Raw genomic sequence first — 27,453 nt, 5'->3', positions numbered from 1 at the left:
TAACCGCTCAGTCTAGGGGGTGCCCACTGGGAAAGTAGACCGTTGCTAGCCACGTTTGCAGGGGTCGCAGATCATAGAATCACAGAATATCAGGGTTGGAAGGGACCTCAAGAGGTCATCTAGTCCAAGCCCCTGCTCAAAGCAGGACCAATCCCAAACTAACTCATCCCAGCCAGGGTTTTGCCAAGCCTGACCTTAAAAACCTCTAAGGAAGGAGATTCCACCACATCCCTAGGTAACCCATTCCAGTGCTTCACCAGCCTCCTAGTGAAAAAGTTTTTCCTAATATCCAACCTAAACCTCCCCCACTGCAACTTGAGACCATTACTCCTTGTTCTATCATCTGCTACCACTGAGAACAGTCTAGAGCCATCCTCTTTGGAACCCCCTTTCAGGAAGTTGAAAGCAACTATCAAATCCCTCCTCATTCTTCTCTTCTGCAGACTAGATAATCCTAGTTCCCTCAGCCTCTCAAGTCATATGCTCCAGCCCACTAATCATTTTTGTTGCCCTCCGCTGGACTCTTTCCAATTTTTCCACATCCTTCTTGCAGTGTGGAGCCCACAACTGGACACAGTACTCCAGATGAGTCCTCACCAATGACGAATAAAGGGGAATGATCACATCCCTCGATCTGCTGGCAGTGCTCCTACTTATACAGCCCCAAATGCTGTTAGCCTTCTTGGCAACAAGGGCACACTGTGGACTCATATCCAGCTTCTCGTCCACTGTAACCCCTAGATCCTTTTCTGCAGAACTGCAGCAGACCCATTCGGTCCCTAGTCTGTAGCGGTGCACGGGGTTCTTCCATCCTAAGTGCAGGACTCTGCACTTGTCCTTGTTGAACCTCATCAGATTTCTTTTGGCCCAATCCTCTGATTTGTCTAGGTCCTTCTGTATCCTATCCCTACCCTCCAGCATATCTACCACTCCTCCCAGTTTAGTGTCATCTGCAAACTTGCTGAGGGTGCAATCCACGCCATCCTCCAGATCATTAATGAAGATATTGAACAAAACTGGTCCCAGGACCAACCCTTGGGGCACTCCGCTTGATACTGGCTGCCAACTAGACATGGAGCCATTGATCACTACCCATTGAGCCCGATGATCTAGCCATCTTTCTAGCTAGCTTTCTATCCACCTTATAGTCCATTCATCCAGCCCATACTACTTTAACTTGCTGGCAAGAATACTGTGGGAGAACATATCAAAAGCTTTGCTAAAGTCAAGGAATAACAAGTCCACTGCTTTCTCCTCATCCACAGAGCCAGTTATCTTATCATAGAAGGCAATTAGGTTAGTCAGGCATGACTTGGTCTTGGTGAATCCATGCTGACTGTTCCTGATCACTTTCCTCAACTTGAAGTGCTTCAAAATTGATTCGTTGAGGACCTGCTCCATTATTTTTCCAGGGTCTGAGGTGAGGCTGACTGGCCTGTAGTTTCCCGGATCCTCCTTCTTCCCTTTTTTAAACATGGGCACTATATTAGCGTTTTTCCGGTCATCTGGGACCTCCCCGATCGCCATGAGTTTTCAAAGATAATGGCCAATGGCTCTGCAATCACATCCGCCAAGTCCTTTAGCACCCTCAGATGCAGTGCATCCAGCTCCATGGACTTGTGCTCATCCAGCTTTTCTAAACAGTCCTGAACCATTTGATGAAGCCGGGCGTGCCTGACCATGTACGTTCACACTGCCATGTGGCCCATCAGCCATAGGCAAGTGTGGGCTACAGTGATCGGATGTCTCCTCACGTGGGCAATGAGATACACCATGGCCTGAAAGCGTGCTTCCGGAAGATAGGCCCTGGCTCACGTGGAATCGAGAACCACTTTGATAAACTCTATGCGCTGGACCGGCGTTAACGTGGATTTTTCCGTGCTTATCAACAGGCCCAGGTCATTGCAAAGGGAGCGTACCATATCGAGGTTTCTCTGCACCTGTACCGGAGACCTGCCCTTGATGAACCAGGTCTCCGGTATCTTTCCCCAAGGTACGGAAAGATCTGGACCCCCCCCCGGCGTCTGAGGTAAGCCGTTACAGGCGCCATGCATTTTTTTAATGCCTTGGGGGCCGAGGCCAAAGGGTAGTGCCATGAACTGGAAGTGGCGCCCTGTCACGAAGAAACGCAAGAACCATCTGTGTTCTGGAAATATGGAAACATGGAAGTAAGCGTCCTTTAAGTCGAGAGTGATGTACAAGTCCCCTGGATCCAGGGAAGGGATAATAGAGCCAGGAGATCATGTGGAACTTCAACTTCTTGGGAGATTTGTTGAGGCCACGCAAGTCCAGGATGGGTCTGAGGCCCCACTTGGTCTTTGGGATTAGGAAGTATTGGGAGTAGAATCCTCTTCCATGTCCCAAGGAACTGGCTTCACAACCCCCAACTGCAGGAGCCTGTTGACCTCCTGAACCAGGAGTTGCTTGTGAGAAGGGTCTCTGAAGAGGGACAGGGAAGCAGGGGAGCAGAAAGGTGGGGTATCCACAAACTGTAGGGTATAGCCCCAAGCTACTGTGTCCAGGACCCAGGGGTCTGAGGTAACCCACAACCAGGCCAAGCAGTAGAGAGAAAGGCAGTTGAGGAAAGGATGGGAAGGATCTGGCCAGCTGACTGGGGCTCTCAAGCGCACCCTCAAAACAATCTCTTTTGGCCCCCTGGGTGCTTAGCGGGTCCAGGCTGGGTTGGCAAGCAAGAGAAGGAAGGGCAGTGACTGCTAAACCTGGTGTCCCTTCTCCTTGCAGATACCTGATGTGCTTGCCAAGGCCTCGATGGTGGTGGAAGCCAGAATGGCTTTCTGGCAGACTGCAGGGTATGCATGCCCAATGAGCAAAACATAGCTCTAGTGTCCTTCAACCTGTGTAGCCTGGCATCCGTTTGATTGGAGAAGAGCCCAACTCTGTCAAAGGCAAGGTCCTGAATTGAGGCCTTCACCTCCTGGTAAAGGCCCGCTGCTTGGAGCCAGGAGCTTCGTCGCATAACCACTGCCAATGTGACCGCCCTCATTGCCGAGTCCCAAGCCATTTGCAGGGAACATATGGCTGCCGAGGTCCCTTCCTCTACCAGGTGTGACAAAGTTCTTCCTCTGCCTTGGTGGGTCCTGTGCTTATTGGCGGATTTGCTTGCCTCAGAGGTTCGCGGCAGCCCTCAGTTTGGCCACTTTCATGGCTCAAAACTGCTGTTCACTCACTTAGCCTCATCGCTGGCCAGCATGGGGAAAAGGAAGAACAATCCCCGCAGTCTCTGCTGTGGACCTAGTGAATCGGGGAACAGGCCAGAGATCTTCCCCTCTGGTGGAACCCACAGTCCAGTTCAACTCCTCCGGTATCAAATAGGGAGTCGGAGGGATGGGGGGAACCCGGGCCCGCCCTCTACTCCGGGTTCCAGCCCAGGGCCCTGTGGATTGCAGCTGTCTACAGTGGCTCCTGTAACAGCTGCGTGACAGCTACAGCTCCTGGCCTCCTCCCAACACCTTCTTTATTCTCACCACAGGACCTTCCTCCTGATGTCTGATAATGCTTGTACTTCTCAGTCTTCCAGTAGTATGCTTTCGCACTCTCAGCTTCTTGCACCTCTTGCTCTCAGCTCCTCACATGCACACCACAAACTGAAGTGAGCTCCTTTTTAAAACCCAGGTGCCCTGATTATCCTGCCTGTCTTAATTGATTCTTACAGCTTCTTGATTGGCTGCAGGTGCTCTAATCAGCCTGTCTGCCTTAATTTTTTCCAGAAAGTTCCTGATTGTTCTGGCTCCTTCCCTGCTACCTTACCCAGGGAAAAGGGACCTACTTAACCTGGGGCTAATATATCTGCCTTCTATCACTCTCCTGTAGCCATCTGGCCTGACCCTGTCACACAGGGTACCACACTTCTGAGCCTGACCCTGAGGGAGGGAGTCCTGGAACTTCTGGAGGCTGTCCCAGAGGTTAAAATTGTATTGGCCCAGCAGGGCCTGATGATTCGCCACCCAGAATCGTAAGCTGGCTGTTGAATACATTTTTCTGCCAAATAAATTAAGTTTCTCGGCTTCTTTGTACTTGGGGGTAGAGGCGGTGGGGACCTGCTTATCCTTCTTGTTGGCTGCCAACGCAACCAGCGAGCCCGAGGGAGTGTGGGTATACAAGTACTCAAAACCTTTGGCTGGCACACCGGAACGCCCCATGCGCCTCAATACAGCCATGGTGTTGGCCACTGGCCTTGCTGCCACTGCGGTACTGTGGATGGCAGAATAATTTCTGGTGCCCAGTCCGATCACAGAGACCAGAGCGATGGGCTGAACTGGGCCTCTGCCTCAGAGGAACCACTCTCCAGTGACCAGGGAGGAGCCATCGACGCCTGGGTCTGCTTACTGGTTGTGGCTAGTGGTGAGCGCTGACCAGGTGTGATCAGTGGCTATTCTGGGGAGAACGGTCCCCGTGCCAGGGACATCGGCATCAGTGGGAACGGTGCTGCGGAGACCGGTAACATGAGGGGCGAGTTGTTCCACGGTGTTGGCGATCGAGACCAACCTCTAGATGTGGATCCGTGAGAAGGCGAACGGTGCCCATCATAATATGGGGAGCATCAACTTCGCACTGGGGAATAACGTCTCGGCATCCGGGGTGGGAGAGTTTGGGCGACTGGTGGCACGGTTGCAACCTGCCACAGGATTGCTTGTCCAGCGACCTACAGCGCTCCCCCACCCCTAGAGGGGTCTTAACAGCTGGCTTGCCTTCTCAGGGCGCCTTAGCTTGGTCCTGTGGCAACGGAGACATCACAGGAGATGATGGAGACCTGTGCTCCTGCGCCTGGGCTTGCGAGGACGATGGTGCAGGCAGGATGGTGGGTCCCATACTGCTCACCAGAATCAGTGACAGACCTTTAAGAGTGCTAAGAGCCCCAGCCAGGGAGGCATACTCTGGAGAAGGTTGGTGGACAGGCCCAATCCCTCTACTGGATGACCCCAGCGTCCTTCTTGCCTGGTGCTGGCAAGTACTTCTTCGCCTTCTTCTTCAGCACTGGTGCTGGCACCAAGAGGTGCGGGTGCCATGGTGCACTGCACACGGAGGCCAAAGTACTCGGTGCAGCCTGCATAGAGGGCTCGGAAGCTAGGAGGAGAGCAGATTTCACCAGGAGATCCCTGAGGCAAATGTCCCTCTTCTTCTGGATGAGACACCGAAAGTTCTTCCAGATCTGGCAACGCTCCTTGATTTGTGATTCCCCCAAGCACTTAAAGCAGCTATTTTGGGGGTCACTCACAGGCATAGGCCTGCCACAGACTGAGCAGGGCTTAAATTCGGGAGCTTGGGGCAAAGTGCCCGCTGGGACCTTAACTATCAGCTAACTATGCACTTAACAACTACTTAACACTAACTACAATCGAACAAAGGCCTGAAGTCCAATAGGAGAAACCGCTAGCTCTTGACAAGCAAGAGAGGCGCTCTGACTGACACCATGGACTGTAAGAAGGAACTGAGAGTGCGTGGGCTGGCAGCATCTGGATACCGCGGCATGAGCACAGCACTGTAGAGGGCACTACAGTCGGCCCTATGGGTCATGCTGAGGCAAGCTGACGGCCGTGCATGTGGGCGGGCGCACACCTAGAATGAAATCAACATGAGCAAGCACTCGAATAATAACTGGATACATAAGAACATAAAACAATCAACTGTACATAGTGCTTATTTACAAAGCAATGTTCAAAATGAAGCAGATGGAGTACGTAGGAACTTTCTAAGTCTCTGATGGACTTCAGTTGCCTTTCTAATCCCTTGCCAGTGAGGACTCATTCTTAGATTATAAGGGTACATTTGATAAGCAAATTTTTTGTATGTAGAACATGCCAATTTGCACCAAAAGTGGCACGTATTTTACTTTTTTCCCCTCCAGAAGGATATTCCCCAGAACTCTCTACATTCCCTTTATTTATTCCATTGCCACTTCCCTGAAACAGGCTCAGTTCAAACACAGATACAAAGGTTTCTAAACACACTAAGATCTGCAGAAACTTTATACTTGATGGAAATTACACAAGTGTTTAATACTTTATCTCTGTGCCTCTAAACATTAGCACATTTAGCATACTATACCTTTTATAATATTTTCTCAAAGTATTTGAAGAGCAACTAGCAAAAGACACAAAAACTAACTGAAAATTTTTTTTAAAGTACAACAGAAGAAGGAAGTCTGCCAAACCATCAGTGGAGCCGCTGGACAATTGAGGTGCTAAAGGAGCACTCAAGGAAGACAAGGCCTTGCAAAGATGCTAAATGAATTTTTTGCATCAGTCTTCACTGCAGAGGATGTGAGGGAGATTCCCACACCTGAGCCATTCTTTTTAGGTGACAAATCTGAGAACTGTCCCAGATTAAGGTGTTGATAGAGGAGTTTTTGGAACAAATTGATAAATTAAACAGTAATAAGTCACCAGGAGGTGATGGTATTCACCCAAACATTCTGAAAGAGCTCAAATATGCAATTGTAGAACTACTAACTATGGTATGTAGCCTATTGCTTAAATCAGCCTCTGTACCAGATGACTGGAGAATAGCTAATATAACACTCATGTTTAAAAAAGGCTCCAGAGGTGAACCTGGCAATTACAGACTAGTAAGCCTAACTTCAGTACCACGCAAACTGGCTGAAACTATAGTAAAGAACAGAATTATCAGACACACAGATGAACACGATGTCGGTGAAGAGTCAACACAGCTTTTGTTAAGGGAAATCATGCATCACTAATCTATTAGAATTCTTTGAGGATGTCAACAAACGTGGACAAAGGTGATCCAGTGGATATACTGTACTTGGACTTTCAGAAAGTCTTTGGACAAGGTCCCACACCAAAGGCTCGTAAGCAATTATGGGATAATAGGGCAGCTCCTCTCATGGATCAGTAACTGGTTACGGTAGGAAAACAAAGGGCATGAATAAATGGTCAGTTTTCACAGAGGAGAGAGATAAAGATTGGGGTCCCACAAGGATCTGTACTGGGACAAGTGCTATTCAACATACTCTTAAATTATCTGGAAAAAAAGGTAAACAGTGAGGTGGCAAATTTTGCAGACAGTTCTAACCTACTCAAGATAGTTAAGTCCACAGCTGACTGCGAAGCGTTACAAATTAGCAGTTACTACTCCAGAAAGATCTTCAGGTCGTCATGGATGGTTCTCTGAAAATATCTGCTCAATGTGCAGCGGAAGTCAAAAAAGCTAGGACTGTGAGGAACTATTAGGAAGGGGATAGAAAGTAAGACAGAATATACCATAATGCTACTATATAAATCCATAGTACACCCACTTTTTGAATACTGTGTGCAGTTCTGGTTGGTCCATCTTAAAAATCTATTAGAATTGGAAAAAATACAGAGGGCCAATAAAAATTATTAGGAGTATGGAACAGCTTCCATATGAGGAGAGATTAAAAAGACTGGAACTATTCATCTTAGAAAAGAGATTAAGAGTGGGTATGATAAAGGTCTATAAAATAATGGTGCGGAGAAAGTGATTAGAAAGTGTTAATTACCACTTCACATAAACCAGGAGTCTCCCAATGAAATTAATAGGTAGCAGATTTAAAACAAACATAAGGAAGTACTTCTTCACACAATGCACAGTCAACCTGTGGAACTTGTTGCCAGGGGATGTTGTGAAGCCCACAAATATAACTGGGTTCAGAAAAGAACAAGAAGTTCATGGAGAATAGGTCCATCAAAGGCTCTTAGCCAAGATGGTCATCATGGACAAAACCCCATGCTCTCTGTGTCCCTAAACCTCTGCCTACTAGATGCTGAGACTGGACAACAGGGGATGGATCACTTGGTAATTGCCCTGTTCTGTTCACGCCCTCTGAAGCATCTAGCATCGGCCACTGTTGGAAGCTGGGATACTGGGCTAGATGGACCATTGGTCTTACCCACCACGGCCATTCTTATGTTCTTATCAGTCACTACTGCTTAACAGTAACAGACCACTGATAGTTTTTTAAAGAATGCTTTTGTAAATATCACTATAGGAATTTTCCAACTAAATCATCCCATAATATATATTTTACTAAAACTTGTGAATACAATCAATTTTCACTGGTGATTTTTTGACGGTGGTCTCTGATCAAAGTTTCAGAATTAATCATTTAAGAACTCTAAAACTAGTTATAAAAAGTGTATACTCTTGCAATAGTTTCTCAGAGGATCTAGCTTGATTACAAACCTCTTTGAAATCTGACAGTATTAAAATAATTGTTCAGCTTTGTCTTACGGTAGTTAAATAATGTGGCAGTCACAGTCTTAATAAACTTGGAAGTTTCCCACCTGGAAATTTGCTTCAGTACTTAACAGGGAGTAAGCATTACTGTCCCAATCATTCTTCTGAAACTGTTTACATAGCTGAGGTTAGCCAACATGTAAAACTTTCTTTGGGACAGTGTTTTCACAAATATACATACAGAAATGCTTTATACTTATAACAAAAGTAAGAGGAAAAGGATTTCTTCTTGCTTGCCTGTCAATTATCTGTTCCATCTTTCCAAATTCAGGATGGGGTCTCCAGAAGAGGTATGGATGGTAAGAGGAAGAGACTGGCTGTGCTATCTCCTAATCCACTGCAGAGGGAGACAAACCTGGCGAAAAGGACTTGTGGAGAAAAATGGCACTTGTTAACGTGGGTACCAAATTAGAGCTTGTGTCAGGGAAAGAAGCCAATGTGAAATGCTCTGTTAATCTATAAAACAAATAAGGCCTGGGCAGCCTCAAATGTTCCCACATGACTACATCAAAATGCCTCAGACTGACTTGAAGAAATGATCTCTAATGGTGAGAGGATATTGCAATTTCTACCCATTCAGTCCATGGCATGTGTACAGAAATTATCAGCACAGGAGCTCAATGTGATGCAGACAGCATTTTTTGAAATATAAATATTTATATGTAGGAGATAGACTATTAATTTATTTCTATCAATCTCTCATCATTAACCTGGAGTGGACTTTGACTGGCAACCTAGGCTCTGTATTGCATTACCAGTCCCCTAATCTATGAAACAGTGATGTTTTGGCTATTTTCAACAGTTTTAGGCTGAGTTCATCCTGAACTCAACATTAACTTCCATAGTTTTGGAAGGTTTACATGAGACTGAAACAGTCCAGAAACATGTATTTGGGGCATTTGTAAATGACAAACATTTATTAAAGGTGTGTAGTGAAATATTCAGTGTATAAGGTATTAAGAAGCATAAAGATTCAAATGGGGCTTGTATATCCTATAAGTCCTTCTGAAAATCTTCCCTGTATTTAGGTAGACAAACTTTTTAAAATTATATATCATTCAATGAATTTTAAGAGAACATTTTTGATCAATGAGGTACATCTTTTCAGTCTACAAAGTTGCATGCCTGGAAAGGTTGGGGGCAAAATTTACACTGGACAATTAGAAAGGTATTTATTTACAATTTATTTAGAAGAAAATTTTTATGAAAACAAACTAATTAAAAATTCAGTGGCACTAGACTATTTTATGATAGTTGCAATTGCAAAACTGGTAAGAGTTTGCTAAAATGGAAAAACACTAGTTTTCATTCTCCTGATAACCTTGCTGGTCACAAATTCCCCACTTTATTTCCTTCTTGCTTAGTTTAATGTTTACCATATTCTAAGTCTATGGCTCAAAAGATTTGACCTCGCCACAACAACATTACCACAACAAACAGAAAATTCCTGTTACCATTAAGCATCAAATACAATTATTGCTGCGTAATTCACCAGACTTACTCCTCAGTCTGGCTTTGCCTTGCATGTATTTGTTTTCAAAAGGAAAACATTATATTTGAAATTTATAATTGAGAATTCTTTTAAAATGCTTCCTTTACTGAAAATTGACAGTTGGGGTTTGTCTTCAATAGACTTTTTACCTTGAATTAATTTATTGCCAATTAATTCAAGGTAACTAACACGTGTGTAAAGGCTAGCATGGATATTCCTGAAATATTTTTTCCCAGAACACAAGTATTTAATCCTTATCCTAGGACTCAGCCCTTAAAACACTGAAAACAAATCTGTAGTCTGTAGTTTTTAAAGGAACATTATAAACAAAATTAAAAATCAACACAATTTAAGTTTACAGTGTGCCTTCAACTAATTACCCCAACTTCCTGGCTGGGGCTTAGGTTGAGCACAACACAACAATCAAATTTTATTTTAAGACAATTGGCATGTCAAATGACCTTTACATTTATTATTCTGACTCTGGATATATTGTGGTTTCATTTTTACATTCAACTGCAAAATATAGATATTCTACCCCCAAAATCAAACTTTTTAAGAACCACAGGTACAATACAATGTCTTCCAGCTTAAAAGTTTTGCATTATCACCTTACAAGGAAAGAAAGGCTATTAAGAGATGACATCATCCTTAGAACTATCTGAACTTTTTGCTGACCAACAACACTGTAAAATTTCTTTTCACTGCACTACATCTTTATGTGCATTCATTAAAGATCTCCAGTTTAACATGTATAAGACACCATTGATTACAGTTGCAATTAAACCAAGCTAGCTTTTATTTACAATATAGGAAATAAAGCCCAAGTAAAGGATTATTGTAGTTTGTCCAATGTTAATGGGAGCAGCATGCATTTTTATTGTAAACTTCCACACTCCTATCCTATGATTAAATGAATATAAAAAATGCTTTTCACAGGAAAGTGCATGCTCAGCAATCTGTTCCCTGTGATTAGCAGATATGGTCAAGTTGATATCAGGTCACTATTGATAAATTTAAAATGTTTAAAAAATTTTAAATTTATGTTTAGTTTTTTTAGGACATGGGATGTTTAAATATGGTGTGACACATGACTGTGGTCCAAGCTTCTTATAAAAACAAGATTTCTTTGTCTCTGTGAAGATAAACAATTCCTCCCCACCGCCAAAAAAGTAAAGAACCAACTTTTAGCCTTGCTATCTGTGTACCGAAGATAACATCTCTCTCTCTCTCTCTCTCTCTCTCTCTCTCTCTCTCAAAGGGACTGATTTTTATTTTTTTTTCCCTGTCCACACCATTAAGGAAAAAAAGAGTTATAACATTAGGCCATAAACATATTTAAAGAGGGTTATTTTTGTAGTGTAAATAGGACAGACTCCATGTTCGGAAAGAATGGAAACAGCAAAGTCCTCCTGAGGTCAAGCCTTAAAAGAACAATCTTCAGAACAAACAGAATTAAGACCTTATACATGCACACTTATGAAGAAGGGTTAAAGTAGAGCTGTTAAACTGTAATCTGAGTGACAATTTTAAAAAAGAGGGGTTTTCTGTACCACTGAAATAAAGATAGCAAAATCCTTTATAAAAAATGGGATACTTAGAATGTCTAAAAAAGCAGCATTCCGCACACACAGCAATTATGCAGAATCTTTTGAAACCAATATTGGTGCCTATGACATCTATAATCTTTCATATAACATGATTAAATAAAACAGAAAAATAGCCCGTATACATTGTTAATTTTTTTTCAAGTAATGTTATGTACATTTTATTGCCAGTATATGCACAATGGTAAGCAAAGAACTATAAATACACAATGTAGTTAAACAGTAGAAAACAAAGAGAATGTTGCACACAAGGGAGGAGAGAAAGGGGAGACACTACTTTCCTGATGCAGCTGCTAAAAAAAAGGGCCAGTGACAAATCATGAGAATTTTCCTTTTTTAAAGTTTTTACATACATTTCTACATTTCCCCCTGCCCAAAGAAAACAAATCTCTGCAACAACAGCAAACTGCTTCTTTAATAACCATGTCTCAACTTTCTCTGTCAGTTTCACTTCTGATTAAGTGAAAATGACCTCTCAAAGAATGTAATTGCAAGTATCCAGCTCCACTTTTATTCAGTTTTGTCTTTCAAGGTAACTAGCAATTGAAGTACACTAGCAGTTCCTTATATTTGGCTACATGATAAAGAACAGGGCTTCGAATACACAGTAGCAAATGGTGATTTGAAAAAATAATTAAAAAAAGATTTCTATAGACAGTTTTTCCACAAGACACTATGGGCAGCAGCTCAGTCAAAAGTAATCACCCTGAAGAAGTAGAGAGAATTTTAGTCTAGCACAGAACATCATCCTTGGCACTGCTATTTTCTCTCTTACCAGGACACATTTCCTAAAACTAGACCATACCATAGTAAAAAAACCCAGGTTCCATCATTCCTGGACAGGGTGCTGTTTTACCCCATCTCTCAGCTAAGTAGCTTGTTGATTACATCTGAGAAACAGAAGACATTCAAGGACATATATTTACTTGATTTTTGTTCTCTCTTTCCGTTATTATAAATACAAAGAAGCATTATTAACAATAAACTAAAATTTGAAAAATAAAACAACAACTTGAAAACATTTTCACGCCTTAAATCCAGATGGGTCTTGATGATGCTATTCAAGAAAACCATGCAAATAATTTGGTGCATCTTTCCCAATTCATCCAAAACATTTTTTTTTTTTTTTGAAAAAGTGGCAAGATTCATAGTGCTTGTGATTCTCCCCCAACCCTAAAAATTCAGTGCAGAATGTTGTAGTGCTTTTAAAAAGACAACCAATGAACTGCACTGTTGTCATATACCCCCCCATGTGAGTTACAATACAACACTACTGGTTCCAGCAACTAGGTTGAGAGGAAACATTCTAGTGATAAAGATAAATACATACTGAGCATGCTTGGGCAGAGCACTCCACTCTGAGGCATCCTGCTTAAAGAAAGGATGGTGACAAGGATGCTTCAGGTCCATCAAGTAATTGTTTTCTCTGCTGCTAGAAAGCAGGTTGTCACACTATCACCAGTTCTGCAACACTGGACCCTGAACTGGGCTGTCTTCCACATTAGGATGTGCTAGCTGTACTAGTCCTCTATTGCTCACACTAAATTCTTATTTATGGGACGAACATACAACCAATGAACAATATCACTTTCAAAGAACTGGATCAATCCAGTTTTTTTATGGGTATAATTCTCATATTCCAGAATATCCCAAACAAGATGCAAATATGATAATGTGCCACCCACAGAGTGACTGAGTCTAGTTCCAGTTCAGACTAGTCCTGCCTTGTTTCATATAATTTCTGCTTTCTAGGAAAGGATAGGATATTTAAACAAAACTGCAATAAAAATGGCATGTTATTCTGCAGCCAAAAATAAAAAAGCAAAAGAATTTAGATTTTAACTTTTAAAGCTTAAAGCATTCCTGTTTAATTAGCATTTTTAAAAATTCTTTTTAAATACAGTCATAACACTGGTAAAAGTTAATGGGAAGACACACAGAGGAGTGCGAACAGGAAAAGTGATGGATTAGATTTTTAAAATTTATTGTGTTTTGACCAGCTGATATTAATACTGTTTTCTCTTTGGATTTGAATCATTCTACTGCAACAGTTGCATGCAGGCTGAGGGGTAGCCATCAGTTTAAAAAAAAAAAACAACCCAAAACAAAACAAAAAACAAACTGGGAAGGGGGGGGAAAAAAAAAAAAAAAGAGTTCCAAAGACGTGTGTGAGAATTTTCCTTTCACTGATATCAGAGTGCCTGTCCTTTCTTTAGGAGACCTGGTTCACTGTCGTCAGTTTCATTAGCTTTGTCCAGAAACATCTGCTACTGTGTCACCTGCTCCAGAGCCTGTTTGTGCACGTTTGATGTAAAGGTTCAATAATTTCATCTGCAGATTTAATTCAGAAATGCATTCGTTTAACATTTATCAGAAACAGTTTAATAGTAAAAATTCTAAAACAGTCTATCAGCATGGGTAAGAATACAGTGAAGAAAGTTCTAACTAAAGCTGAGTGAATAATGGCCTTTTTGCTTCGCTGGTAATTCTGAAACACCCAAAAAAATTTTGTTTCAGGTCAAACTGAAAATGAATTTTTTTGGCGAATCAAAAAGTCTGAAAAATTTAGAGTAAAGTTGAAACAAAACGTTTCAGTTTAACCCAACATTTTTCATTTCAGTTTTGGGCAGTTTTACAAAAATAAAGGACTAGAATCACAAAATGCCTGGGGGAGAGGAGAGGGGAGAAGAGGACCTCTTTTATAACCTCTAGCCCCAGTGTACTCCTTGGGGAGTTCTGCACCAAAAAATTCTGCCCACAATATTTTAAAATTCTGCAAATTTTATTTTTCAGAACAACACTATATAATCATGCCAGTTTCAACTGGTAATTTGTTTCAGAACAGCTGTCAGCAAGTATGTGTGTAACAATACAGACACACACAAAATTTCCCCCAGAAGTAGAGTGTTCAAGAAACCCCTACAATAACCCACTTCCTGTTTCTCCACCCCCTCCTCCCTCCCAGGCCCAGCCGGGGGCCAGACACTCACACCTCCTCCCCCACAGAGCCCAGCCATGCCTCCTCCCAGCCAAGACACCCTACAATAACCCAATTCCAGTTTCTCTGCCCTCTCCTCCCTCCAGAGCCCAGCCGGGGGGCCAGACACTCACACCTTCCCCCGCCCCCCAGAGCCCAGCCATGCCTCCTCCCAGCCAAGACACCCTACAATAACCCAGTTCCTCTGCCCCCTCCTCCCTCCAGAGCCCAGCCGGGGGGCCAGACACTCACAACTTCCCCCGTCCCCCAGAGCCCAGCCATGCCTCCTACCAGCCAAGACACCCATACTTCCTCCACCTTGAGCCCCCCCCCCCCCCCATGACACTCACACCCCCTACCCCCTAGAGTCCAGGAATCCAGAGGGAGAAACAGCCTGATGCTGGGTCCTAGGCTTGGATGGAGTTTTCCACGCGCCACTACTTCTTTCCTTCAGGGTGTTCTGGGAACTGCAGCTGCTGGTAACCCTCCAATTCCCTCTTCCTCCCTCTCCCCCAGCCTTGTCTTCTATTTGTGAGCTGGGCTCTGCCCGGTCCAGCAGCCCCTAGTGGTGGCCAACAGCTCTGAGCCTATTTCTGTGGGGGGCGGAAGGAAATTCTGTGTCCACAACATTATTTTCTGCAACATTCTGCGTTGCACAGTGGCACAGAATTCCCCCAGGAGTAGCGGAGTGGTTAGGGTCTCTCCTGAGACATGGGAGACCCAGGTTCAATTCTCCTGATGTGGAACAGGAACTTGAACTGGGGGTCTCCCACATCCAAGGTGGATGACCTAACTACCTGGCTATAGAGTAATTCTCACACTCTCTCCCTGGCCCAATGATTACCCATTGTCATTTATAATAGATATTCATGGTCATTTATGACAATAGATAGTCATTTTGCCAGGGAAAGAGCGTGAGAACGACTCTTGTGTGGTGGTTAGGGCACCCAACCTAGGATGTGAGAGATCCAAGTACAAGTCACTGATCCTCATGAGGTAGAGGGAATTGAACCTGAGTTTCCCACACTCAGCACAGTACCCTAAACCATTAAGCTAAAGATTATAAGGGAGGTCTAAGTAACCAAAAATATTCATCCAACTTTAATAACTGAGCTGTTTTCCCTTCACTGAAAGTAAACATCTTTAGGTGGTGAATTTAAAATAAAGGAAGAAGTATCTTTTTATGTACCTGCAAATGAAAACCTCAAAACAGACCAACATTCTTCACAAGGAGTTATATTGCTCAAGTTATATTAAACGCACACAAAAAAGGGGAGCTGAAGTAGTTGAGCTGGGGTTAATGTTGTTTATTCCTCAATTTTAGAGGCACTGTGAATAAGTTGGTGTTATCTGTATCGGAGAAAACCCATTTTGATTCTAGTCACTGGTAGGGTGTTGGGAGCCCTTAATGCTCAGGGTAAGTGGGGTTTTCTATTCCCTAAAAAATCCTCTGTTTTGGGTCACCCTAGGTAAAACCATGTAAAATAAAAGCAGGCAATATCCACACAGTTGAAGTTTTGGATCTTATCATGCATCATAATGCATAAAAGTGAGTCATCTTATGTATTTCTGAGGACAAGATCATATATAATTAATGTTCCATTGTCTCTTTTTAAATTAAAATTTTCTGCAAATGTGCAGCCATCCAAAAAGATGCAGTAAAAATTTTCTGTTTTTCAAGTAATACAAAAATAAAATGTACTAAAAAGGTTGTGGCATGCAAATTAATTAAGGAGAACAGAGAGAAGCATAATTGGTTTATTTACTTCTAATGTGTATTTATCTCCCACTAAACAATGAAATTTTCAAAAGGCAAACCACCATATGGAGCAATGGTGGAGATGAAAGTCAGCACACTGATTATGTTCACTGTGGAATTACCTACCATCTCGTATAATATATACACAACATTAAGTCAATACACTGATTTTGAAGGTGTACTCTCAACCATCTTAAGGATGTTTATGCAAAGGTTCCTTAATCTAATTTTTCAAGGAGATTTTTTTTTTTTATATTTTGAGGCACAGTTGTGCTTTTGAGCTAATTTATAATATAACCAAATCTAATCTAACACAGCAAAACATGGGACCTAATTCAGCATTTCTTATAAATCAATGAGAACTTCACTTGCATGAAGACTGGATTTATGGTTTGCATATTTTTGAGTCTCGCATATTTTTAAGTCTCACGTATGAAAGTCACCTTGATCCTCTCTGCTTGCTTGTAGCTTCAGCAACCTGGGTTATTATTCCTTCATATATATATTTTCTTAGTTGTTATTTAAATATTAAATATTAAATATTTTAATAGTTGCTCACACTGTAAACATATACATGCAATTAGGGACTAGGATTTCTGTAAATGGCATCCTCCACTTACTTTACTGCCTGTGAGTTGACTGAGATGTGGTTTTAGTTCATCACCAATTACTGCATGAATAGCTACAAGGCAGAAAACACAAGCCTTACGAACACTGCTCTCCGAATTATCATAACCCTGGAAAGCAAGAAAATTAACATTAATAGCTAGCATATGATTAAAATTCCAAGAGAGGTTTCTTTTTATAGATACATTCCCCCCAAAAAATAAATCACACTAAATGAACGGTAAGGTTACTAAGAGAAGCACTCCAAAGTTAGAAAATGCCAAAATTAAACTTGCCCAGATAAAGAGAGGTTATTTATCAGTAACTGTTGTTCTTTGAGAGTCACCTCCGTGCATTTACACTTGTGGAATATGGTGCCCCAAGCATAGAACTGTGGAACTGCCTTGAAAATCCTTGTCCATTGACAGGTTTCAGAGTAGCAGCCGTGTTAGTCTGTAACCGCAAAAAGAAAAGGCGTTCTTGTGGCACCTTAGAGACTAACAAATTTATTTGAGCATAACCTTTCGTGAGCGCATCCGATGAAGTGAGCTATAGCTCATGGAAGCTTATGCTCAAATAAATTTGTTAGCCTCTAAGGTGCCACAAGTACTCCTTTTCTTCTTGTCCATTGAGAAGCATGAGAGATCTTGCATGCGTGCAACATCATCTCCCTACTCGACAAGAATGCGTCCACCAACCACCTCAATTCCTTCTCTCTAACTGTTGAGTCTGGATGTTATATAGAACTCTGAGGTAGAGAGGAAGGGAGTACGTAGTATAAATATACAGAGGTGACTTCTGAAGAACAATAGTTACTGGTTAGTAATCTCTTTCTTCATCAAGAGTCTCTGTAAACTCCCACTTGTGGGATATCAGCAGGATGTTGGTGGGTGAGGAGTTCTTAGTTAAATATGGACTGTTGTGCTACTCTCCCAAACTGAGCATCTGAATGCAACTCTAAGGGCATGTCTACACTTACCTCTGGAGTGAACGATCCAGCGGGGGTCAATTTATCGTGTCCAGTGAAGACGCAATAAATCAACCGCCGAGCGCTCTCCCGTCGACTCCGGTACTCCACCAGAGTGAGACGCATAGGCAGAGTCGACGGGGGAGCGGCAGCAGTCGACCTACTGCAGTGAAGACACCGCGGTAAGTAGCTCTAAGTACGTCGACTTCAGCTATGCTATTTTCGTAGCTGAAGTTGTGTAACTTAGACCGATTTAGCTCACGCCCCCACAGTGTAGACCAGGCCTAAGCCTGAGGAGCAGTGCTTTGTGAAAGTGTGCACTCAACTCCAACTTGCTGCTTTACAAGTCTCCATGAGGGGATCCTTACTAAGGCACGCCATAGAAGCTGTGTTGGTTCTCATGGACAGGGACTTAAAACCACAGGATACTGATTTTCCAGATAAAATGTAGCAGTGTTCCTTACATCTCCGAATCCAATGTGAAAGTCTGTTTGGTAATGAGTACTTCCTGACATTTCTTCCCATATGCTACCCATAACCTACTGGATTTTCTAAAGGGCTTGATCTTTTACAGGTAAAAAACAGAGCACCCTCTTTACATCTAGGGTATGGAGAAAAAGTTTTCCCAGGGTGGAAATGGGGAAGAACGCAGTGAGAGAAATATACTGAGATTGGTGGCAATCTGAGACCACTTTAGGCACAAAACTTGGATGGGGCTTCATTATGTAGCAGACACAAAAGCACTAAGCTCAGTCCCCTTCCGAGCAGATGTAATTGCTGTAAGAAAGGCCATTTTGATCAATAAATGTTCAAGAGACGCTTAAGCAAGAGGGTCAAACCATCAGTTCTGTTAAGGCAAGATTTATGTTCCATGAAGGTGGGGGCTGCCTAATGGGGGCAAATGCATTTACCATGCTCATAAGTAAATTAGCGACAACAAGATGAAAGAAGATGTTTATCCTTAACGTAATCGCGGCAAGCAGATACCTTAAAGAGGCTAAGGATAAGCCCTGAGACATCAGGTACAGAACTCTAGCTGTGCAGGAACTCCAGCTCAGGATGGCGTGAGTCCTCTACCAGTGGCCCAGATTCTAAACCTTTTCCATTTTTGTTTACAGCATTTTATGGTAGAACCGTTCATGGATTGTAGGAGGATGGCCTGCATCCTCCAAGAGGAGAAATGATCCACATAAGTCAACAGGTTATCCTCCACACTGTAAGGGGAGTGTCTGGGTTGGCTTGCACAATCCTTTCTTGCGGTTGAGACAGGAGGGCTGAAGACAGAGGCAATAAGTACAGGGTTTCTCTGACTAGCTTCAGGGGATCAGAATACTAGCGATCACAAGGCCCCATTGTGAGGCCTATGCCAGCTGACTCAGGCTTGTGGGGCTCAGGCTGCAACCCAAGCTCTGAGACCCTCCCACCACTCTGGGTCCTAGAGCCTGGGCTCCAGCCCAAGCCCAGAAGGCTACACTGCAATTAAACAGCCCCAAAGCCCAAACCTGGGCCAGTCGTGGGTTTTTAATTGCAGTGTAGACATACCTTTTGGGGCTATTAATAGGAAGTTGGTGCTGTCCAGCGGAAACATTTCAGAGACAGCACTTATCTGTGTGCATTTGTGCAATATGCTTGCCATTTGTTCTGTTTGCAAGCATACCGGACTATTACCCTGTAGCTCCTTCTGCAAAATATGGCACTGGTTAGTGGTGGTTTCAAGGACCACTCAAGTTGATCCTGAGACCTCCTGCTGAGGAAGTCTGCCTTCGTGTTCTGCCCAGCAAGATGCAAGAGCTACTGGGTGGATTTGGACCTGCATGCACCACATCCAAAATTTTCTTACCTCCACTAAGAATGCATTCTTCCCTGTTTATTGCTGAAGTATGTGGCCGTGGTGTTGTCTGTAAGCACCTGTACTACATGATGATGCAGAGATAGCTGAAAAGCTTTGAGGGATCACTGCAGTGCACTGAGTTCCAGTACACTCATATGAAGTCTGGACTCCCAGGTGTTCTAAAGGCCACATACCTGATGGTCTAGGCCAGCAGTTCTCAAATTGTGGGTCGGGACCCCATTTTATTGGGGTTGCCAGGGCTGACTTAGACTTTCTGGGGCCCAGAACCAAAGCCTGAGGGCTTCAGCCCTGGGCATCAGGACTCAAGTTACAGGCCCCCTGCCTGGGGCTGAAGTCTTTGGGCTTTGCCCTCCCCGCCCATCTGGGAGCTTGGGCTGGCTCAGGCTTCAACCAGGGGGGAGTAATTTTCATTGTCCAAAGGGGGTCGCGGTGCCATGAAGTTTGAGAACTTCTGGTTTTGGCAAAATGCACACACCAGTCTAGGCTGGAGGCAATGATGGCGACTGATGTGGGGAGCAAAGGATACCTCTCCCCCGCCCCCAGTGGCTGTTGTCCTTGTTTTCTCATCAATCAAGCTGTTGAGCACTCTAGGAGGAACAGTCTCCTTCAAAGGTCATGTATATTTGGTGTGTAATGATCTGTTCATATTCACGCAAGCAAAGAATGAGATGTTGGTCAAAAAGGCTATCAGCTCTAATAGCCTTCGGAATATTTGTCTACCTATATTGGGACAACTGGCTGCTAAGCACCGCTCACAACAGGGCTTTTCCTCAGTGACTACTCTCAGAAAACAACTGGTACAGACCACAATTTCCCCTGATGTCTGAGGAGCACATCAACTACCAGAAGGTGCTTCGTGAAGACTTTCAGTGTTGTGGACAAGCCAACAGGAAAGACTGAACTAATAAATCACATCTCCACACAGTGCCTCAGGCCCTTGAAGCAAATGTTGTCTGCCACATGAAAGTAAGCACTCTTTAAGTTGACAGTCACACACTAATCTCCCTGGAACAAGGAAAGGATAGCGTCCCCTGGAGTTAGCGTCATGAGCTTGAATTTTCTTATGTACTTGTTGAGGTTTCTGAGGTCCAGAATGGGTGTCAGACGGTCATTCTTCTTGGGGATCAGGAAATAGATGTAAAATCCTTTCCCTTGGTGTTATGAAGGAACCTCAACTTTGGCTCTCTTCTTAAGAAGGGAATCAGCATCTTACAAAGGGATTCTCTCCTATGAGAGGTCCCCAAAGAGGGAGGTAACCACATGGTTGCTTGTGCAACCCTACTTCTGGAATTTCCTAACCTTTGAGAGCTTGACGTCACAACTATTTTAACATTGCAGAGCTTGGCTGTGGGAGCACAAGTTTTACCTTATCAAATACTCATTAATACATACATTCACCCTCAGAAGTCACAATTTAGAGCCCCAAAGGCCACAAGTGACCTCTGGACTACAAGCTGGATATCAATGCACTGCATACTACATAAAAAGTGATGCTTGAAAAGATGGTTTGATCTAAAACACAAAATTAAGAGTGGTCAGCTATAAAGAGTCACTTTTGATGATAAAATTCTTGATAAAATGATTTTTTGTTTATATAAATATGACAACTCCCCAACTGCTCTGTGGCCTTGGCAGACAGTTGTTTTCTTCACAGAGGAAGTAGTTCAGAAGGGATTTGTATTTGGAAAGGGAGATGACCTTGTGGACCACGCAAGGAAGACGTTTCCAGGTGTAGGGCTGGCATAGAAGAAGATAGAGGTCACTGTGGGAAGGATGTGAAGACAAAATTGTCTGAAGCATAAAGTTGGGCATTGTTTGCTTGAAGCAAATATTCAAGCTCTTTGGAGCTCAGCCATTCTGATTTTCTCTATTGGAGAATAGGCACATTAATAAAAAGTGGTATTATATATATAAAAAAACCTCCACATTTTTAAGGTGGTAAAATCTTGCACTCAAAAGTTAGAAGATTGATGCTATGGCTTACTGTTCTGACATTTATATTTGCCTGTGTAAAGATCAGTCTTCATTCCTGATACTAAAATAATTGGTATTACATATAAGCAATGAGTTAAATGCAAATATTCAGTAGAAGGGGGATGAAAAGAGTAAGGAAGGACTTCAATAGCTCAGACATAGGTGAGAGGTTTATTGCAGGAGTGGGTGGGTGAGATTCTGTGGCCTGCATTGTGCAGGAGGTCAGACTAGATGATCATAATGGTCCCTTCTGACCTTAATATCTATGAATCTATTAACTGTAATGCCCATTTAAATGTATGTTTCTTTAAAATGTAACTTTCTAATTCTTTTAAACACTCCCCACCAAATATTGTGGAATCAGACTGACCCCCAACTTAACTCATCAACAGAGTTTGGACCATTTGGTCCACAGATATCTACTACTTGAGCTCACGGAGTAACTGGCAGCAGCAGCAGGTTGACATCCTCCATGTGGACCAACACTAGAGTAGGATGACACACACACTTTGCCAGTAGGTTTCACAGCTGACAGCAGAAGAATGCAGACTCAGGACTACCAGATTAAGTTCCAGGTTCTGAAGGGAGTGTTTGCTAGTGGTTAGAGACCCTTTTCCCCGTTTCACTCAGCCTCTCCCTGTCCTCTTCTGTTCTTAGCCTCTCTTCTCCAGCTTCTTCCCCCCCATCCCCATCTGGCTCCTATCCCCCAATTCTGCTCTTATTCCTTCCCTGGCTCCTGCTCTTACCCCCATTCCTCTATTCCTGCCCTTCCCCAGCTCCCGCTGTCTGTATCCCGCTCTTCACTTCTATCTTCCTGCGGAGCTGGGCTAGAATATACCGAGTATTGGTGGAATCTTTGGAGAATTTAGCTAAAGTCTAACAAGCTTCTCCAGATCATGAGCAAATAGAAGTGTTCTGAGGTTCAGAACCTGTCCATATATGGGCAAGTTTTTATGGGGATAGCAAAAAAAGGATCCCTCACAAGAGGGCGACTCCTCCCGTCTCAACAGGACCAAATTTAAAGTCCTTGGTCCAAAGCATGGAGCAAAACAGTTACAGGATTTTTTTTTTAAATGGGCAAAACAATGCACTTTTCCCTAATCTATTTCTTGGAAACCGCTGAATCATTTTTACTAAAACTCCCCTCCCTGACCAAAAAAACAAAGACAAAAAACAAACACACACACATGCCTGAGACACTTAGCACGGAAAATTTCAGTCCAAACTTTTAAGTTTAGCAAAATTATAAGTAACTGAAAACAGGTTCTTATAATGGAAAGTATCTGGCAACCTTACCTGTGGCAACATTTTCTGCACTTCCTATAAGGAGGGTTATGATGGCACTGTAAAAGTATCTTTTGTGCCAAAAAAGTAATATTGGAAAGAAGCACAGCTGAACTGGTACAATATTTTCCATTTTAATACACAGGTTAACATAAAGCAAAGTTTAAAAACATTTAAGCTATACTTCAGTCTGCCCTATCCAAACCTCAGCTCTGCCCTATCCAAACCTCAGCTCGGCTATGAGACCATTTGGGTATGTCTACAGTGCAATAAAATATCCATGGCTGGCCTGTGTCAGCTGACTTGGGACTCACAGGGGCTTGGGCTGGGAGGGCTATAAAATTGCTGTATAGATGTTTGGGCTCAGGCTGGAGTCTGGGCCCCTCCCCGTCATGGGATCTCAGAGCCTGAGTCAGGTGACACAGGCCAGCCACAGATGTTTTATTGCAGTGTAGACACATGCTTTGGGGCCCTGTCTTCTCTTTTCTTTCTCATTTTTAAAACAGTGGATTTTATAAAAAAGAAAATAAAAATTATTTTAAAGGAACAGGGAAAAATATTACATGGTATTTAAATATACAAAGCATTTAAACTGAATTAGTAGAGCCAATTTAAGTCACCCAAATGTAGGATAAGATCCTGCAATGTGCTGAGCATCTAATAGGTGATACTCAGAACCTCACTGGATCAAGATTCTTAATGATTTAGCAGAGATCAGCATGTGAACCATAAATATGATGACTGCATAATATTATTTATTTAACATGAACCAGGACTTCTCAAATGTTAATTTCAATGTATATCATCACCGGCCACTAGATTAAGAAATGTGAAATCTTCCTGAAAATAAAGTATCACTAAAACGGTTTCAAATCATCTAATCTATTCTAAAGGCTGAAAACGTGTTGCATCTAGATAAATGTTTTTTAATGTTTCTAAGATCTTAGGGCTTCCATGCATTGTGGTCTGTTGAAGTAAATGAGAGCCATTTCTAATCAACGGCACAATTAAAAACTGCAAATAACTAAATTTGGTAAAATGACTGCTAGATTATTCTGCACATCAATACAAAACCAGACTTCAGTTGCCCCAAAACAGATTCTCCAATGTTTTCATTCTTTGGTCAACTTTACACAAAAAAAGTCACCTAGTAGACTCTCTTTCCAAAAACCGAATCCTGCCCCCCTCGTTCTTAAAATATTTAATTTTAAGAAATGAAGCGAGAGCTTTACAGGGCAGTTTTGAAACACAAAGAGAACCACTACTTAAAAGTAATCTAATAGCAGCCCCAAAAGCTGAAATTTAATTTAATAGTTTTATTCTTTAGGAACACATTAAATTTTAATGTATCTTCTTAAAATCCTAGACAGTTATCATTAATTTTAGCTGACTGAGAATCAGAATGACGTTGCTCCAAACAACAAAGATATTTTGGACCTATCTCTGAGCACCCCATTGTGGTTTTTTTTCTGAGGGTCTCCTGTGTTTGGGACCTGGGCTTCTGGCAGATTCCTCTAAAGTGCTGCTTTTGCCAGGGCAATAATGTCCTACACCAGCATTGAAACAAATACAGCAAACCCCAAAGGCTTCCCTTTGGTCCGCCTTTCCAACAAAAATAGAGTCTACACTATAAATACCACTGGACCTGTCTCACCTCTGCTGGGCTTGAAGTTTCTGCCTCTCCATTTCTCTGTTCTTCCCTGTGACTCAATCTCCTGAGAGAAACTTCCTGCGAGTACTACCCCTTCACTGGGCTCACTACATAGCTAATGCTGTCTCCTGCAACTATACCTTTCTCCCACTCCCCACCCTTCCTTATACAGCCTCTCCTCCCACGAGATTGTGTCACACTCTTTCGAGTTCCTCCCTCAACCTGACTACACCCTCTCCAGGTATACCAGATGGAGCTCTCAAGCTCTCTCTAACCATTCCTGGGCCAGCGTGGGCTTTGTATACCCCATCACAGGGCCACAAATGCAACCATCTACTACCCAAATCAAAAAGAAAAGGAGTACTTGTGGCATCTTAGAGACTAACAAATTTATCTGAGCATAAGCTTTCGTGAGCTACAGCTCACTTCATCGGATCAAAGTTTTCCATGAGAGCTAAGTGATATGCTAAAGAGATTTAAACTTCTGCTTAATTCTTTACATCTGCTATGGTTTCTTACCTGTATTAGACCTGGCACAATCTCTGGTAAAAGCTGAGCAAGCGTTTCTTTAGATACTCTCTCTATCACTTTTGTCTGCATTTTGATTGCAGCCAGATTAATGGGGTAATCTGCAGTTTGGATAATAGGACAAAGTACTTTGATGCACTGATCTGGGCTAATGGAAGTCGCCAGCATTGAAGCAGCTTCTTCAGCAGATCTCACCACCTAAAAAAAGATTAAATAAAACAATGGAGAAAATAGTTTTAAAAAAAGCTTGTGCAGTCTAAATTCTGACAGTTCTGCTCTTGAACCTTGCAGTGAAATCAATATATTTTTATTTAGTTTTATTTACAGCTCTACAGTACTGTAAAATGATCTGGACTGGAAGAGACCATTGGAAACAAATTTTCAAAAATCCTCAGCACCCAGCAGTTCCTAAATGGAAGCAGCTCTTCTGAAAATGTGGGTAATAATCTAGGCCTAACTTCTGCATTGTGGCAATACAGACATCAACATTCCCCACGTCTCCCTGGCAATAGGTGCTGAGTCAAGCCTGGAATCTCTTTAGTGATTGCTATTCCACATTCACCCTTGACAGACTGCTGAAGTCTCAGTTAATATTTTTAACACACAATTTCCCTACTGTAACTCTCTACTTCTTCAAAAAGAAAAGAAGTACTTGTGGCACCTTAGGCCTGGTCTAAACTTCGAGTTTATGTCGGATTTAGCAGCATTACATCAAATTAACCCTGCACTCATCCACACAACAAAGCCATTTTTTTCGACATAAAGGGCTCTTAAAACTGATTTCCATACTCCTCCCCAACGAGGGGATTAGCGCTGAAATCGCCGTTTCGAATTAGGGTTAGTGTGGACGCAATTCGAAGGTATTGGCCTCTGGGAGCTATCCCACAGTGCACCATTGTGACCACTCTGGACAGCGCTCTGAACTTGGATGCACTGGCCAGGTGTACAGGAAAAGCCCCGAGAACTTTTGACTCTCATTTCCTGTTTGGCCAGGCGAGCTCATCAGTACAGGTGACCATACAGTCCCAGAAACGAAAAAGAGCCCCAGCATGGACCGAACGGGATGTACTGGATCTGATCACTGTATGGGGAGAGAAATCCGTGCTATCAGGACTACGTTCCAAAAGACGAAATGCCAAAACATTTAAAAAAACCTCCGAGGCCATGAGGGACAGAGGCTACAGCAGGGACGCAACACAGTGCTGCGTGAAACTTAAGGAGCTCAAACAAACCTAGCAGAAAACCAAAGAATCAAACAGATGCTCTGGGACAGAGCCCCAGACATGCCACTTCTACGCTGAGCTGCATGCAATTCTAGGGGGGCCACCACCACTACCCCACCCCTGTCCGTGGATTCTGATGATGGGGTTCTCTCCGCCATGCCTGAGGACTTTGCGATGGGGAAGATGAGGAGGAGGATGAGCTTGAGGAGAGCACACTGCACACCATTCTCTCCAACAGCCAGGATCTTTTTCTCACCCTGACTGAAATACCCTCCCAACCCAACGAAGCTGGAGAAGGGACCTCTGGTGAGTGTACCTTTTTAAATATAATACATGTTATAAAAGCAAGCGTTTTTTAATGATTAAGTAGTCCTGAGGACTTGGGATGCATTCGTGGCCAGTACAGCTACTGGAAAAGTCAGTTAACGTGTCTGGGGAGGGAGCGGAAATCCTCTAGGGACATCTCCATGAAGCTCTCCTGGAGGTACTCTACAAGCCTTTGCAGAAGGTTTCTGGAGAGAGCAGCCTTCTTCCGTCCTCCATGGTAGGACACTTTACCACATCATGCTAGTAGCAAGTAATCTGGTATCATTGCATGACAGAGCCTGGCAGCGTATGGTCCCGGTGTTAGCTGGCATTCAAGCAACATCCGTTCTTTATCTGTCTGTATTATCCTCAGGAGAGTGATATCGTTCATGTTAACCTGGTTGAAATAGGGGAATTAAGGGAACATTCAGAGGTGGCCTGTGGCTGAAAAGAAATCCTCCCCGCAGTCAGCCACGCCGGGGGGGGCGGGGGCGTGGCACTGGCGCTGAGCTGTTCGCATTTGGCTAGCAGGGATCTTCCCTGATACCAGCCACGCGGTGGGGGGAGGGGTAAAGCGATCATCCCAGAAAGTTGGATGGGTGGGGGGGGTTAGTTTGGTTTCTGCTGCTGCACGTTAACAGGAAAACTGCAGCACTAAATGGCCAACTCAACGTGCTTTGCTTGGTATGGGAGAGGAGGGCGCTCCTGTTATGAAGGTTACAGAAGCCGAAAGACTATGGCTTACCCTGGCCGCCTGCAAGTCGAATTCTGTTGCCTAGCACTGTGTGTGTGAGATCTCTAACACCAAAGCCGCAGGCACTCAATATAAGATGCAAAATGCGACCTTGTACCAAAAATCACATGTGCTACGTAATGTGAATAGTGTTGTTCACCGTGAAAGAGTATACCCATTGTTCTGTAAAATGTATCTTTTAAAATACTTCACTCCCCTTTTTTCCTCCAGCAGCTGCAAATGTTTCAAGCCTCCC

At 43.1% G+C, this 27,453-nt stretch overlaps 1 protein-coding gene and 1 long non-coding RNA gene across 47 annotated transcripts in view; one reads left to right on the top strand and one right to left on the bottom strand.

The window, feature by feature from the left end:
• Positions 1–9,467, top strand: part of LOC140907341 (uncharacterized) — a 42,236-nt gene extending 32,769 nt beyond the window's left edge. For both annotated transcript variants that reach the window (XR_012157464.1, XR_012157465.1), the window contains one exon: positions 8,510–9,467. This is a non-coding gene — a long non-coding RNA (uncharacterized lncRNA). The remainder of the gene's footprint in view (positions 1–8,509) is intronic.
• A 611-nt stretch (positions 9,468–10,078) lies between these two features.
• CLASP2 (cytoplasmic linker associated protein 2) overlaps positions 10,079–27,453 on the bottom strand; it is a 271,237-nt gene continuing 253,862 nt past the window's right edge. For 43 of the 45 annotated variants that reach the window (XM_073333041.1, XM_073333022.1, XM_073333023.1 and 40 more), the window contains 3 exons: positions 24,927–25,133; positions 16,694–16,810; positions 10,079–13,668 (listed from right to left, as the gene is read on the bottom strand). In XM_073333041.1, the coding sequence (XP_073189142.1) occupies positions 13,582–13,668; positions 16,694–16,810; positions 24,927–25,133 (411 nt within the window). In that variant the 3' untranslated portion in view covers positions 10,079–13,581. Of the gene's footprint in view, positions 13,669–16,693; positions 16,811–24,926; positions 25,134–26,474; positions 26,862–27,453 lie in introns of those variants that run through there. The other 2 variants (XR_012157456.1, XM_073333055.1) reach the window with 2 other exon arrangements.

This window comes from Lepidochelys kempii, chromosome 2, assembly GCF_965140265.1.
Source record: "Lepidochelys kempii isolate rLepKem1 chromosome 2, rLepKem1.hap2, whole genome shotgun sequence".
NCBI lineage: Eukaryota > Metazoa > Chordata > Testudines > Cheloniidae > Lepidochelys > Lepidochelys kempii.
Note: the sequence above shows the minus strand (reverse complement) of the source record. Positions and strands in the feature narration are given on the sequence as shown.